Raw genomic sequence first — 16,897 nt, 5'->3', positions numbered from 1 at the left:
ACACCGTTCAATCCCCATTTCCCACTACAGACACACTGTTCACTCCCCATTTCCCACTACAGACACACTGTTCATTTCCCCATTCCCCACTACAGACACACTGTTCACTCCCCATGTCCCACTACAGGCACAATGTTCACTCCTTATTTCCCACTACAGACACACTGTTCACACCCATTTCCCACTACAGGCACACTGTTCACTTCCCATTTCCTACTACAGAAACACTGTTCACTCTCCATTTCCCACTACAGGCACACTGTTTATTCCCCATTTCCCACTACAGGCACACTGTTCACTCCCCGTGTCCCACTACAGGCACAATGTTCACTCCTTATTTCCCACTACAGACACACTGTTCACACCCATTTCCCACTACAGGCACACTGTTCACTTCCCATTTCCTACTACAGAAACACTGTTCACTCCCCATTTCCCACTACAAACTGTTCACTCCCCATTTCCCACTACAGACACACTGTTCACTCCCCATTTCCCACTACAAACACACTGTTCACTCCGCATTTCCCACTACCAACTGACTGTTCACTCGCCATTTCCCACTACAGGCACACTGTTCACTCCCCATTTCCCACTACCGACTGACTGTTCACTCCATATTTCCCACTACAGGCACACTGTTTATTCTCCATTTCCCACTACAGACACACTGTTCACTCCCCATTTCCCACTACAGGCACACTGTTCACTTCCCATTTCCTACTACAGAAACACTGTTCACTCCCCATTTCCCACTACAGACACGCTGTTTATTCCCCATTTCCCACTACAGGCACACTGTTCACTCCCCATTTCCCACTACAGACACGCTGTTTATTCCCCATTTCCCACTACAGACACGCTGTTTATTCCCCATTTCCCACTACAGACACACTGTTCATTCCCCATTCCCCACTACAGACACACTGTTCACTCCCCATGTCCCACTACAGGCACACTGTTCACTCCCCGTGTTCCACTACAGGCACACTGTTCACTCCTTATTTCCCACTACAGACACACTGTTCACTCCCCATTTCCCACTACAGGCACACTGTTCACTCCCCATTTCCCACTACAGGCACACTGTTTATTCCCCATTTCCCACGACAGACACACTGTTCACTCCCCATTTCCCACGACAGACACACTGTTCACTCCCCATTTCCCACTACAAACTGTTCACTCCCCATTTCCCACTACAGACACACAGTTCACTCCCCATTTCCTACTACAAACTGTTCACTCCCCATTTCCCACTACAGACACACTGTTCACTCCCCATTTCCCACTACCGACTGACTGTTCACTCGCCATTTCCCACTACAGGCACACTGTTCACTTCCCATTTCCCACTACCGACTGACTGTTCACTCCATATTTCCCACTACAGGCACACTGTTTATTCCCCATTTCCCACTACAGGCACACTGTTCACTCCCCATTTCCCACTACAGGCACACTGTTCATTTCCCCATTCCCCACTACAGACACACTGTTCCCTCCCCATGTCCCACTACAGGCACACTGTTCACTCCCCGTGTCCCACTACAGGCACAATGTTCACTCCTTATTTCCCACTACAGACACACTGTTCACTCCCCATTTCCCACTACAGGCACACTGTTCACTTCCCATTTCCCACTACAGGCACACTGTTCACTTCCCATTTCCCACTACAGACACACTGTTCACTCCCCATTTCCCACTACAGGCACACTGTTCAGTCCCCATTCCCCACTACAGGCACACTGTTCACTCCCCATTTCCCACTACAGACACACAGTTCACTCCCCATTTCCTACTACAGAAACACTGTTCACTCCCCATTTCCCACTACAGGCACACTGTTCACTTCCCATTTCCTACTACAGAAACACTGTTCACTCCCCATTTCCCACTACAGGCACACTGTTCACTTCCCATTTCCTACTACAGAAACACTGTTCACTCCCCATTTCCCACTACAGGCACACTGTTTATTCCCCATTTCCCACTACAGGCACACCATTCACTCCCTATTTCCCACTACACTGTTCACTCCCTATTTCCCACTACAGACACACTGTTCACTCCCCATTTCCCACTACAGGCACACCGTTCACTCCCCGTTTCCCACTACAGACACACCGTTCACTCCCCGTTTCCCACTACAGACACACTGTTCACTCCCCATTTCCCACTACAGACACACTGTTCACTCCCCATTTCCCACTACAGGCACACTGTTCATTTCCCATTTCCCATACTGACACACTGTTCACTCCCCATTTCCCACTATAGGCACACTGTTCATTCCCCATTTCCCACTACAGACACACTGTTCACTTCCCATTTCCCACTACAGACACACTGTTCACTCCCCATTTCCCACTACAGACACGCTGCTCACTCCCCATTTCCCACTACAGACACACTGTTCACTCCCCATTTCCCATACAGACACACTGTTCACTCCTCGTGTCCCACTACAGGCACACTGTTCACTCCCCATTTCCCACTACAGACACACTGTTCACTCCCCGCGTCCCCCTACAGGCTCAACGCTCCCGAGCTGGAGTGCCTCAGGAAATCCTACAATGAGTTGAACACTGACTGGCAACTCCGGAAACACTGCTGGTGCCAAACTGTGTCAGTCTCTGCCGTTCCTTTGGATTGATTAGCTGCACGGAGGGGTGGGGGGAGGCTGCTACATTGGCAACAGCTCGCTCTCCGGGTTGTACTGCCCTGGCTTGTGTATCATGTAGACAGCTGTGAGGCAAGATTGATCCATGGTCGACCCCGGCCAACAGAGAGTTTCAATACCTGGGAATGGCTGTGTAACAATAAACTGAAAGTAGAACTAAATGGATCTGAAACTGAATCTCAGTGGATGAGCTAGACTCTCTCACTCCTTCAGGGTCTCCATCATTCCACCCCCTCCGGCTACTGCACCCCCCTCAGGTGACGGCCCATCCCTCACCTTCCCCCTCCCATTTGAGGCTGACCTTTGACAGCAGGGGGCAGTGATTTGGTGGTGCTGAAGAGGTAGGCGTCTGAGAAGGGACCCTCGCCGGCTTCGCTGAGTGCCTGGATTCGGAATCGGTAGCAGGTGGACTCTGTCAATCTCTGTACCTTGTAGGTGTGGCTCGGTCCTCTGTAGATTGGCATGAACCTGTGGTGGTCAAGCACAAAGCAAATTCAATTGCAACAAACTCTCCTTAATGTGTTACAAAGTCAAAGTTTGGAATCAGGTTTAATATTACTGGCATACATTGTGAAATTGGTTGTTTTGTGACAGCAGTAAAACACAATATGTAATCACAAAAAGCTGTATCTTTCAATAAGAGACACATATGTATACCCAGGGAGCCTAAGAGTTTTGCACAGTACTGTATCTGTCAACATGCAGCAGAGACCAAGTTTGTAAATCTGGCAGGCGCAAAGGATCTGTGGGACAGGTGGCAGAGAAGGCGTGTCAGGGGTGGGTAGTGTCAGAAGTAGTCTTTTTCACACAAAGACTGGTGGACACTGTTCCCTCTAAGCTGCACGGGTGTGCAGCCACGCAGTGACTGAAATGCTTCCACCCACATAGCCTTTGTGGCCACGTAGCCAGGCTTTAAACATTTACATGCGTAGTTTTCAGAGCATATAAAAATTTCCTGCTCAGACCAATAGTTGGTTTGCGCAGATTGAAAACAGTTGGAGGAAATGTTGCTTTTGGGTGTGTGGAACATGTTGCCGGGGCGGTGGTCAAGGCAGGTACATTAAGGACATTTAAGAGACTCTTAAGTAGGCACATGGATGATAGAAAAATGTAAGGATATTTAGAGGAATGGATTAGATTGATCTTGGAGTAGGTTAAAATGTCAGCACAATATTGTGGGCCGAAGGGCCTGTACTGTTCTAAGTTCACATTATCACTGGTAGAGAGTTTAGGCTGATCATTTATTATTGTCATGTATACCGGGATACAATGAGAAACTATTTTTGTTATGCCTTCAAGTCAGAACGTTCCACACACTGCAGAACTCAGCAGGTCAGGCAGCATCTGTGTACAGAAAGGGACAGTGGGTGTTTCGAGGGAGACCCTTCGCCTGGACTGAAATACAGAGGGGAGATAGGAGTAGAAAGAGTGAGGGGAGGGGTTGGAGCAAGAGCTGGCAGGTGATGGATGGATCCAGGTGAGGAGGGTGATGGGCAGATGGAGGAGGGGAGAGTGGGAATAGTGACCGAGGCTGGGAGGTGATGGGTGGATCCAGGTGAGGACGGTGATGGGCAGATGGAGGAGGGGAGAGTGGGAACAGTGACAGAGACTGTGAGGTGATGGGTGGATCCAGGTGAGGGGGAGTGATGGGCAGATGGAGGAGGGGAGAGCGGGAATAGTGACAGAGGCTGGGAGGTGATGGGTGGATCCAGGTGAGGAGGGTGATGGGCAGATGGAGGAGGGGAGAGTGGGAATAGTGACCGAGGCTGGGAGATGATGGGTGGATCCAGGTGAGGAGGGTGATGGGCAGATGGAGGAGGGGAGAGTGGGAATAGGGACAGAGGCTGGGAGGTGATGGGTGGATCCAGGTGAGGAGGGTGATGGGCAGATGGAGGAGGGGAGAGTGGGAATAGGGACAGAGGCTGGGAGGTGATGGGTGGATCCAGGTGAGGAGTGGTGATAGGCAGGTGGAGGAGGGAGGAGAGTGAAAATGATGTAAGTAACTGAGAGGTGAAAGGTGGAAGAGGCAAACAGCCAAAGAAGATTTGTGATTACAGGATAAATTTTGGCCAGAAATCCCAACATCCCATCAACAGCCGTCATGTGACCTTCTTGTCCTTTGAGGAGGCAGATGGGGCCTCAGTCTAGCTCAGCGGAACAGTTGAATGGATATCTCTGGAGGGTGAGATAGTTGCTTTATGAAATGATTCTCTCTCTATCTCTCTCTCTGTTTGCCCCTACCCGCCTGTTTGTCTGTCTGTCCCTGTCTTGCTGTCTATCGCTCTACCTCTTTCTTTTTCTCTGTCAGTCTCTCTCACACACTCCTTCTGAAGTTTCAGAAACTTAGCTTTGGGCAAGTTAATTGTTGAGCACCCAGCACTTTTGTCAATATGCATCAATGTTCTCAGAAAGCTGATTACTGCATGTGACTAAGTGGTAGTCGGGTTCCAGCAAGATCAGAATCCTGATAACACTGGCTCTGCGGGGCAGCACAGCTCTCTGCACACACATTGTTCCCCTGAAACCTCCCGGATCCTGCCACAGTGTGAATCTAATCCAACCCCAATGGCAGCCAAGGGGAGGAACATGTCCCACTGTGTCTGAGGGAATACCCGTCCACGTGGAACACTACCCGGGTGTCACCCCCCACTATCGGAAGGCAAGATTCATCGAAGGTCCCCACCATTCGGGCCGTGCCATCTTCTCGCAGATACTGTCAGGCAGGAGGTACAGAAGCCTGAAGCCCCTCACCACCATGTTCAGGAGTGGCTACTTCCCTTCAACCATTTAGTTCTTGAGCCAACTGACACAGCCTAATCACTAAGTTTAGCAGCACAATGACCACTTTGCTGAGGTTTTATAAGGCATTAGTCAGACCACAATTGGAGTATTGTGAGCAGGTTTGGACCCCTTACCGAAAAAATCTGTTGGCATTGGAGAGGGTCCAGAGGAGGCTCACAAGAATGATTTCTGGAATGAAAGGGTTAATGTTGATGTCTCTGGGCCTGTAGTCACTAACTTATTATCCCTCCAAACCCCATTCTCCTGCCTCTCCCCTTTGATGCTCTTACTAGTTAAGAACTTATCAACCTCCACTTTAAGTATACCCAGCGACTTGGCCTCCATAGCTGTCTGTGGCAATGAACTGCACAGATTCATCACTTCTGGCTAAATAAATTCCTCCTCACTCCATTCTCAATGGAGTCCCTCTATTCTGAGGCCGTACCCTCTGGTCCAAGACTCCCCCACTATAGGAAACGTTGTCTCCACATCCACTCTCTCTAGGCCTTTCAATACATTTCAATGTGTTTCCCCTCATTCTTCTAAAGTTCAACAAGAACAGGCCCAGAACAATCAAACACTCTGCACACATTAACCCTTTCACTGCCAGAATCATTCTTGCGAACCTCCTCTGGACCCTCTCCAATGTCACCACATCCTTTCTTAGATAAGGAGCCCAAAACTGCTGACAATAGTCCAAATCTGTCCTGACCCATGCTTTATAAAGACTCAGCATTACATCCGGGCTTTTAATATTCTTGTCCTGGTGCACATATTAAAACACAGCCATCTGCACACAGCAAGTTCCCAATACTGGGGCTGGTAAAGGTCATTGTTTGAGGGTGGGGCAGTTGCTCAGGAGGGTGTGTGGCATGCTACTCACTTCCCACTTGGTTCGGCCATCTGGAGGGTGTAGATGGTGTCCATGTCCACGCTCAGCACGGCCTTGGCGCTGCTGCTCTCCCCCCATCTCAGCTTGAGGCTCTGGGGCCCCGAGGCGGTGCACTCTAGGCGGGGTGGTGCTGGCGGCAGAGGCTGGGTCCTGGCTCTCACCGGCTCGCTGAAGGGACCTGTGCCCATCCTGTTCACCGCCTGAACCCTAATCCTAAATCAGAGCAGAAAGATTCGTCAAGGCCCCGTCCCCGACACTCCACGCCGATACGGGAAAAACCCATGGCCTCGTCACCCAAGAGATTGCTTTTATGAGGGATGAGTGCCTTGCAGCTGAGCTGCCATTTACTTGCCCCTCCCTCACTGTGGGTTGAGAAGATAGTGGCGACCTCCTGCTGTTGGATCTGGTTATGTTGTGATCCAGCTGCTCTTCAGAAGCCCAGAATTCAGTGGAAAACTTGCTGGTGTCGGCCATTTTATTACAAGTCGACCTTCACTAACCCGGCACCACTGGGACCTGAGGAGAGCCGGATTAGTGAAAATGCCGAATTACAGAAGGAGCACATTAAGCATAATCAGTGCCGGATTATCGAAGGAACCGGATTAGCGAAGGTCAACTGTAGTTGTTACAAGAAGAAAGAGCGGACAAAGAAAAGATAAAGGTAAAGAAGTTGTGGTTGACAAGATTGTTTGACGTCAGTTCCTGTACACAAGTGTAAAGAAGAACAAATTTATTTATTTATTGAGATACAACGTGGAACAGGCCCTTCTGGGCCATAGAACCAGATCGCCAAGCAACCCCCCAATTTAATCCTAGCCTAATCATGGGACAATTTACAATGACCAATTCACCTACCCTTTTCTGGCATCTTTTTGTATATATGTCCTTTGGTGCCGGTGATGTGTTGGACAGTTTTGACGACCCATTGTAGAACCTTCCCGTCTGCCGCAGGACAGTTTCTGTACACTGCAGTGATACAGCTTGTTAGGATGCTCTCTATGCACATCTTAAGAAAGATGTGACTATAGATGTGCATAGTTTCAGTTTGCTTCAACCTCCTCAGAAAGTAGAGATGTTGGTCGTCTCATATTCCGACTGAAGATAACAAAATTCCAGCGATAACAAATAAGCAAATTCAAGTGGCATGACACCTATGGCAGGCGCACAAACACACTCACTCTCACACACACACACACACACATACACACACACACACTCACAGACACTCACAGACACAAACACACACACAACACACACTCACACTCTCACACACACACACTCATAGACACAAACACACTCTCTCACACACACACACACAGACACAAACACACACACACTCACACACACAGACACAAACACACACTCACACACACTCACCCACGCACACAGACACAAACACACACACACTCACACACTCTCACACACACACACTTACACACTCACACAGACACAAACACACACACTCAGATACAAACACACACTCATTCACTCACACACACACACACACACACACACACACACACACATACAGATAGACACACAGAACAGATAAACAGAATGGATGGATGCAGGTATAAACATTCAAACACACAAACACACCCACACGCACAACCATAGACAGACATGGACACAGACACGTCGACAGGCACAGATAAACAGGAGAGCCAGATATATCACACAGCTCATGAACATTCCTCCTGCACCAGGGGTCCCCAACCTTTATTATGCCAGGGACTGCTACCACGAAGCAAGGGCTCAGTAGGCCCCAGGTTGGGAGCGTCTGTCCTACGCGGACACTGGTTTGTCAGGGAATCAGGTCTACATCACAGATCCTTTAAAGGGAAAGTCTCAGAGTTGACAGACAAACTTAAAGGCCACATGTTGACTTTATGGATGGGAAGGGGTGGAAATTTATTTCTTTGTTTATTATATTTATAGATACCGAGTGGAATAGGCCCTGTGTCCCAATAAGATTTGCCCTCCAGCAACCCACCTATTTAACCCTAGCCTAATCACAGGACAATTTACAATGACCAATTAACCTACTAACCAGTGTGTCCTTGGACTGTGGGAGGAAACCAGAGTACCCGGAGGAAACCCACTCTGTACGGTTCACGGGGAAAACGTGCAAGCTCCTCACAGACAGTGCCAGGATTTGACTCCAAACTCTGGATCACCCTGAGCTGTAATAAGATCGTGTCAACGCTAAGCTACCATGGCAGAGATGCTCCGCTGACTAATCGGCTGTCAGCAGCTCACACTCTGAGGGCAGGAGTTTGGAATAATTTACTAAAATTAGTCCTTGCAAACTTTCAACAATAAAGAAAGCGATTGGTTTACGTATTGTGTATCTAAAATGGTTCATTAGTTTTGTGGCTACGCAACAAATTAATTGATTCTGCATTGTCTCTTTATTTTTTCAATATTGCTGGCTGCTGTGAAAATTTATTCCTTTACGCCTCATTATGGAATATCTAAAATAATGTTGCATTTATTTTGTGATAGTTTTAATTGTCACCTGATTCTGCCTGTGTTACAATAATTATTACCTCAGGCTAAAACCTTACACAGCACAACCGAGATACTTCCCACCTCTATTACTGACGGAATTATGAAATATAATACTTTGTGTAATTATTGTTTTGTTTGTTATTTCGTCTCGACACTTTTATTTGAATAATCTAAAATTTAATAATAAGGATGCAATTTGTTCTAAATTTTAATATCTTTCAAATCACTTGCACTGTTGGGAGGCTTCAGTTTGCAGATGTGCTATTTTATCAAAACATTTATTCACAAAGGCTTTCGATCTCTAACTGGGAAATTGAAAAAAGAATTCGCAGGGTGCCTGTGTCACTGTGAGGGTCTGTGTATGCCTCTTTAACCTTATAAGCCTCTACCAGATCTGCCCTCAACCTTTGTCCAACCTCTCCTAACACAAGCTCTCTAATCCAGGCAACATCCTAGAGAATGCCTTCTGCACCCTCTCAAAATCTTCCACATCCATCCTGTAACAGGATGGCCAGACCTGCACACAACACTCCAAGTGTGGCATGACTATTAAGACCATAAGACCTTAAGACATATGAGTAGAATTGGGCCATTCAGCCCATCAAGTCTGCTCCGCTATTCTATCATGGCTGATTTCTATGCTTGCTTCTCTATGACTCTATTTATTATCTCCCTCAACAGCATTCACACTGGGTCAAGAACACAGTGTGTTGGACAATCATGATGCCAAATTAAACTAATTCTCTACACAAACAAACATTCTGCCGATGCTGGAAATCCAGGGCAATACACACAGAATGCTGGAGGAACTCAGCAGGTCAGGCAGCAGCTATGGAGGGGAGTAACCAGTCGACGTTTTGGCCGAAGACCCTTTGTCAAGGCTGGAAAGGAAGGGGGCAGAAGCCAGAACAAGAAGGTGAGGGGATGGTAGGAAGTGATACGTGAAGTGAAGAGTCAGAGAGGAGCAGAGATCACAGAGAGGGAAGCAGTGAGAAAGGCTCTCATAACCTTATAAACTTCTTTCTGATCTCCCCTCAGCCTCCAGTGCTCCAGGGGAAACAACCCAACTCTGTCCAACCTCTCGTTGTAGTACATGCTCCCCAATCCAGGCAGCATCCTGGTGGAGCTCCTCTGCACCCTCTCCAAAGCCTTCCTGCAATGGGGTGACCACAACCGCACACAACTCTTCAACTCCAAGAGTGCCATGCCTATTGATGTGGTGGTGCTTCTCAGGAGGTTTAGCCTGGGATGTTCTCAGTGTGTCCTGCCTGGAGGGACAGTCTGTATGTTCTGCTTTGCAGTGAAGTGGCAGCAAGAGTTTGAGCTGGCGGCTGTGTCTCAGCTGCAGCAAACTATTGTTCATAGCTCCCTGAGTTGCTCATAGCTACACAGGTTGATCAGCTGGTCAAGAGGCACCCGCAGGCAATGACTTCAAGTGTTAGGAAGTTACGTTGCAGCTTTATAAAACTCTGGTTATGCCACATCTGGAGTACTGCACACAGTTCTGGTTGCCCCATTACAGGAAGGATGTCGAGGCTTTGGAGAGGCTGCAGAAGAGGTTCACCAGGACGCTGCCTGGTTTAGAGGGCGCGTGCGATAATGAGAGGTTGGACAAACTTGCATTGTTTTCTCTTGAGTGGCAGAGGATGAGGGGAGATCTGATGGAGGTTTATCAGATTATGAGAGGCGTAGATAGAGTAAACAGACAGTATCTTTTTCCCAGAGTTGAAATATCTAATACCAGAGGGTATGCATTTAAGAATCAGAATCAGAATCAGGCTTATTATCACCGACATGTGACGTGAAATTTAACTTAGTAGCAGCAGTTCAATGCCATACATGATAATAGAAAAAGAAAATAATAAATAAATTACAGTAAGTATATATATGTATATTAGAAACATAGAAAACCTACAGCACAATACAAGCCCTTCGGCCCACAAAGCTGTGCCTAATTTGTCCTTACTTTAGAAGTTACCTAGGGTTACCCATAGCCCTCTATTTTTCTGAGCTCCATGTATCTGTCCAGGAGTCTCTTAAAAGACCCTATTGTATCCACCTCCGCCACCGTCGCCGGCAGCCCATTCCACGCACTCACCACTCTCTGTGTAAAAAACTTACCCTTGACATCTCCTCTGTACCTACTTCCAAGCACCTTAAAACTGTGCCCTCTTGTGCTAGCCATTTCAGCCCTGGGAAAGAGCCTCTGACTATCCACATGATCAATGCCTCCCATCATCTTGTACACCTCTATCAGGTCACTTCTCATCCTCCGTCACTCCAAGGAGAAAAGGCTGAGTTCACTCAGCCTATTCTCATAAGGCATGCTCCCCAATCCAGGCAACATCCTTGTAAATCTCCTCTGCACTCTTTCTATGGTTTCCACATCCCTCCTGTAGTGAGGTGACCAGAACTGAGCACAGTACTCCAAGTGGGGTCTGACCAGGGTCCTATATAGCTGCAATGTTACCTCTCGGTTCTTGAACTCAATCCCACAGTTGAAGAAGGCCAATACACCGTAAGCTTTCTTAACCGCAGAGTCAACCTGCGCAGCAACTTTGAGTGTCCTATGGACTCAGACCCCAAGATCCCTCTGATCCTCCACACTGCCAAGAGCCTAACCATTAATGCTATATTCTGCTATCATATTTGACCTACCAAAATGAACCACTTCACACTTATCTGGGTTGAACTCCATCTGCCACTTCTCAGCCCAGTTTTGCATCCTATCAATGTCCCGCAGTAACCTCCGACAGCCCTCCACACTATCCACAACACCCCCAACCTTTGTGTCATCAATGCTGATTCCTTATGCCTTTGTATATTAAATAGATTAAAAATAGTGTAAAAACAGAAATAATACATATCTAAAAAAAAAGTGAGGTAGTGTTCACGGGTTTAATGTCCGTTTAGGAATCAGATGGCAGAGGGGAAGAAGCTGTTCCTGAATGGCTGAGTGTGTGCCTTTAGGGTGTGAGGGATAATTTCAAAGGAGATGTGAGGGGAAATTTTTTTACACAGAGAGTGGAGGGTGCCTGGAATGTGCTGCCTGGGATGGTGGTGGAGGCAGATACATTAGAGACTTTAAGGAGACGTTTAGATAGGCAGATGATTGTGTGGGAAATGGAAGGATATGGACATTATGTAGGCAGAAGGGATTCGTTTAGTTGGCCACTTGATTACTCATTTAATTGGTTTGGCACAACACTGTGTGCTGAGGGGCCTGTCCCTGTACTATACATCTATGGATCATGGAAGGGGAGGATTTGTAAACAAGCCGTCAGGAAATACACCCCACAGTGTGTCTGACTCACACAAGTAGAGCTCCACAATCATTCCACCTCCAGTGATCCCTCAGAGCTGCTGCACAAGTTTATTTTATTTAATTTAGAGATGCAGAGTGGAACAGCGCCTTCGGCCCTTCAATTCCCAGCAACCTCTGACAACCAATCACAGGACAACTTACAATGACTAATTTACCTACCTGGTTATCCATGTGCCTATTGAAGAGTCTCTTAAATGTCTCCAATGTATCTGCCTCTATCACAACCCCTGACAGGGCATTCCACACACCAACCACCCTCTTTGTGAAAAAACCTACCTCGGACTTCCTGCCTACACTTTCCTCCAATCACCTTAATTGGATGCCCCCTCTGATTTCTCCCCCTCCCCCTTTGGAGAGGATGTTTCCTGCAGTGGGAAGATCTAGGACCAGAGGACACAGCCTCAGAATAGAGGGATGTCCACTTAGAACAGAAATGAGAAAGGATTTCTTTAGCCAGAGGATGATGAATCTGTGGAATTCGTTGCCACAGGTGGCTGTGGAGACCAAGTCAATGGGTATATTTAAAGCGGAGGTTGATAGGTTCTTGATTAACGAGGACGTTACGGGGAGAAAGCAGGAGAATGGAATTGAAAGGGATAATAAATCAGCCATGTTGGAATGGTGGAGCAGACTCATTGGGCCAAATGGCCTAATTTTGTTCCTATATCTTATGGCCTTAGGCAGTCCAGCTATATATACATACACACACCCCTAAGATTTTTGTACAGTACTGTATGTTCCTTACACACCACTCTGTGTGTGAAGAAATTGCCCCTGAGATTCACATTAAATCTTTCCCCTCTCACCTTTAACCTTTGCCCTCCAGTTTAAAACTCCCCTACCCTGGGGAAGGAACTGTGACCGTCCACATTATCAATGTTCTTCTTAGTTTTACCTGTCTCTATAGCAAGCATTCCCAACCTTTTTTATGCCATGGACAGCTGCCATTAACCTCGGGGGAGCTGCGGACACCAGGATGGTAACCCCCATCCTTACAGTCATCCCTCGGCTTACTTCGCTCCAGGAACAACAGTCCCAACCAATCCAACCTTTCCTTATCACTCAATCTCTCTGGTCCCGTTAACATCCTACTGGATTTTTATATGCACCCTTACCAGGTTAATCGCGACCAGAACTGCACACAATACTCAGTAAAGTCATAGAAAAGTACGGAACAGGAACAGGCCATTCAGTTCTTCTAGTCTATGCTGAACTATTTAAACTGCCTACTCCCATTGACCAGCACCAGGACCATAGCCCTCCATATCCCTACCATCCATATACCTATCCAAACTTCACTTAAACATTGAAATCGAGCTTGCATGCACCACTTGCACTGGCAGCTCACTCCACACTCTCACCGCCTTCTGAGTGAAGAAGTTTCCCCTCACGTTCCCCTTAAACTTCTCACTTTTCACCCTTAACCCATGATCTCTGGATGTAGTCCAACCTAAACTTAGTGGAAACAGCCTGTTTGCATCTACTGTAACTATACCGCTCATAATTTTCTATACCTCTGTCAAATAGAACCATAGAACCATGGAAACTACAGCACAGAAACAGGCCCTTTGGCCCTTCTTGGCTGTGCCGAACCATTTTCTGCCTAGTCCCACTGACCTGCACACGGACCATATCCCTCCATACACCTCCCATCCATGTATCTGTCCAATTTATTCTTAAATGTTAAAAAAGAACCCGCATTTACCACCTCGTCTGGCAGCTCATTCCACACTCCCACCAGTCTCTGTGTGAAGAAGCCCTCCCTAATGTTCCCTTTAAACCTTTCCTCCTTCACCCTTAACCCATGTCCTCTGTTTTTTTTCTCCCCTTGCCTCAGTGGAAAAAGCCTGCTTGCATTCACTCTGTCTATTCCCATCATAATTTTATATACCTCTATCAAATCACCCCTCATTCTTCTACGCTCCAGGGAATAAAGTCCTAACCTATTCAACCTTTCTCTGTAACTGAGTTTCTCAAGTCCCGGCAACATCCTTGTAAACCTTCTCTGCACTCTTTCAACCTTATTTATATCCTTCCTGTAATTTGGTGACCAAAACTGAACACAATACTCCAGATTCGGCCTCACCAATGCCTTATACAACCTCATCATAACATTCCAGCTCTTATACTCAATACTTTGATTAATAACGGCCAATGTACCAAAAGCTGTCTTTACGACCCTATCTACTTGTGACGCCACTTTTAGGGAATTTTGTATCTGTATTCCCAGATCCCTCTGTTCTACTGCACTCCTTAGTGCCTTACCATTAACCCTGCATGTTCTACCTTGGTTTGTCCTTCCAACGTGCAATACCTCACACTTGTCTGTATTAAACTCCATTTGCCATTTTTCAGCCCATTTTTCCAGCTGGTCCAAGTCCCTCTGCAGGCTCTGAAAACCTTCCTCACTGTCTACTACACCTCCAATCTTTGTATCATCAGCAAATTTGCTGATCCAATTTACCACATTATCATCCAGATCATTGATATAGATGACAAATAACAACGGACCCAGCACTGATCCCTGTGGCACACCACTAGTCACAGGCCTCCACTCAGAGAAGCAATTCTCTACCACCACTCTTTGGCTTCTTCCATTGAGCCAATGTCTAATCCAATTTACCACCTCTCCATGTATACCTAGCGACTGAATTTTCCTAACTAACCTCCCATGCGGGACCTTGTCAAGGACCTTACTGAAATCCATGTAGACAATATCCACTGCCTTCCCTTCATCCACTTTCCTGGTAACCTCCTCAAAAAACTCCAATAGATTGGTCAAACATGACCTACTATGCACAAAGCCATGTTGACTCTCCCTAATAAGTCCCTGTCTATCCAAATGCTTGTAGATTCTGTCTCTTAGTACTCCCTCCAATAACTTACCTACTACTGACGTTAAACTCACCGGCCTATAATTTCCCGGATTACTTTTCGATCCTTTTTTAAACAACGGAACAACATGAGCCACTCTCCAATCCTCCGGCACCTCACCTGTAGACAGCGACATTTTAAATATTTCTGCCAGGGCCCCCGCAATTTCAACACTAGAATCTCCCCCCAATCTTCTCTGTTCCAAAGAAAAAAGTCTTAACCTGTTCAATCTTTCTTTATATCTCAGGCCCTCCAGTCCCTGCAACATCCTTGTGAATTTTCTCTGTATTCTTTCAAACTTGCATTGTTTCTGTCGGTAGGTGACTAAAACTGTACACGATACACCAAATTAGGCCTCACCAACGTCTTGTATAACTTCAACACAACAACTCATCTCCTGTACTCAATACTTTGATTTTTGAAGGCCAATGTACCAAAAGCTTTCTTTAGGACCCTTTCTACCTGAGACACCACTTCCAATGCACTATAGACTTGTATTCCCAAATCCTTTCATTGTACCACACTCCTCAGAGCCCTACTGTTCACTGTGTAAGACCTACCCTGGTTGATCTGACTGAAATATAACACCTCGCACTTGTCTCACATTAAATTCCATCTGCCTTTTTAAAGCCATTTTTCCAGGTGATCCAGATTCCTCTGAAAGCCATGATACTCTTCCTTCCTGTCAAGAACCTCCAAACTTGGTGTCATCCACAAATTTGCCGATCCGGTTTACCACATTATCATCCAAATCGTTAATATAGGCGACGAACAGCAACGGACGCAACATCGATCCCTGCGGCACTTCACTCGTCGCAGGTCTCCAGTCAGAGAGGCGAACCTCTACTACCACTCTCTAACTTCTCCCACAAATCCAATTCACTACCTCACCTTGAACGCCGAGCGACTGAAACTTCTAGACCAGCCTCCCATGTGGGACCTTGTCAAATGCCTTGCTAAAGCCCATGGAGACAACATCCACCATAAAACTTCCTGGTAACTGCCTCACAAAACTCTATAAGATTGGTTAGACACAACCTACTATGTAAAAGCCATGCTGACTAACCCTAATCAGTCCATACCTATCCAAATATTCATATATCTGGTCCCTTAGAACACCTTCCAGTAACTTTCCCACAAATGATGTCAGACTCACCAGCCTATAATTTCCTGGATTATTTTTAAAGCTTTTCCAGAACAGTGGAACAACATTGGCTATCCTCCAATCCTCTTGCATCTCTCCTGTTGCTAAGGATAATTTAAATATTTCGGCTAGGGTCCAGGCGATTTCTGCATTTGCCTCACACAGTGTCCAAGAGAACACCTTGTAAGGCCCTGGGGATTTATCCACCCTAATTTGCCTCAGAAGAGCAAATACCTCCCCCTCTGTAATCTGTACAGGTCCATGAAGTTGATGCCACTTTGCCTCATTTCTATAGGCTCTGTGTCCGTCTCCTGAGTAAATACAGATGCAAAAAAAAATTATGATTTCCCACATCTGTTTTGGCTTCACACATAGATTACCATTCTGATCCTCAGAGGGCCAATTTTATCCCTTGCAATCGTTTAGCTCTTAATATATCTGTAGAATCTCTTAGGCCTTCTTTAAGTATTCTCTTGCATTTCATACACTCCATAAGCACCTCATTTGTTCCCACCTGCCTATAGCTGCTATGCACCTCCTTTTTCTCTCTTAACCCAGGCCTCAATACCTCTTTGAAAACCAAGTTTCCCTACACTTGTTATCCTTACCTTTCATTCCGACAGGTGCATACCCAATCTCACTAACAGCCACAATGTCATAACTCCAGGTGTTGATCCAAGCCTC

General features: G+C 46.7%; 1 protein-coding gene across 1 annotated transcript in view; it reads right to left on the bottom strand.

The window, feature by feature from the left end:
- Positions 1–16,897, bottom strand: part of fndc3ba (fibronectin type III domain containing 3Ba) — a 376,967-nt gene that overhangs the window by 31,224 nt on the left and 328,846 nt on the right. The window contains exons 23-24 of the mRNA XM_072254884.1: positions 6,351–6,572; positions 2,988–3,154 (exon numbers count right to left, since the gene is read on the bottom strand). Coding sequence (XP_072110985.1) covers positions 2,988–3,154; positions 6,351–6,572 — 389 coding nt within the window. The remainder of the gene's footprint in view (positions 1–2,987; positions 3,155–6,350; positions 6,573–16,897) is intronic.

The sequence above is a fragment of the Mobula birostris genome, chromosome 4 (genome assembly GCF_030028105.1).
Source record: "Mobula birostris isolate sMobBir1 chromosome 4, sMobBir1.hap1, whole genome shotgun sequence".
Lineage (NCBI taxonomy): Eukaryota > Metazoa > Chordata > Chondrichthyes > Myliobatiformes > Myliobatidae > Mobula > Mobula birostris.
The sequence above is the reverse complement of the archived record's forward strand: the minus strand, read 5'-3'. Positions and strand labels throughout refer to the sequence as shown.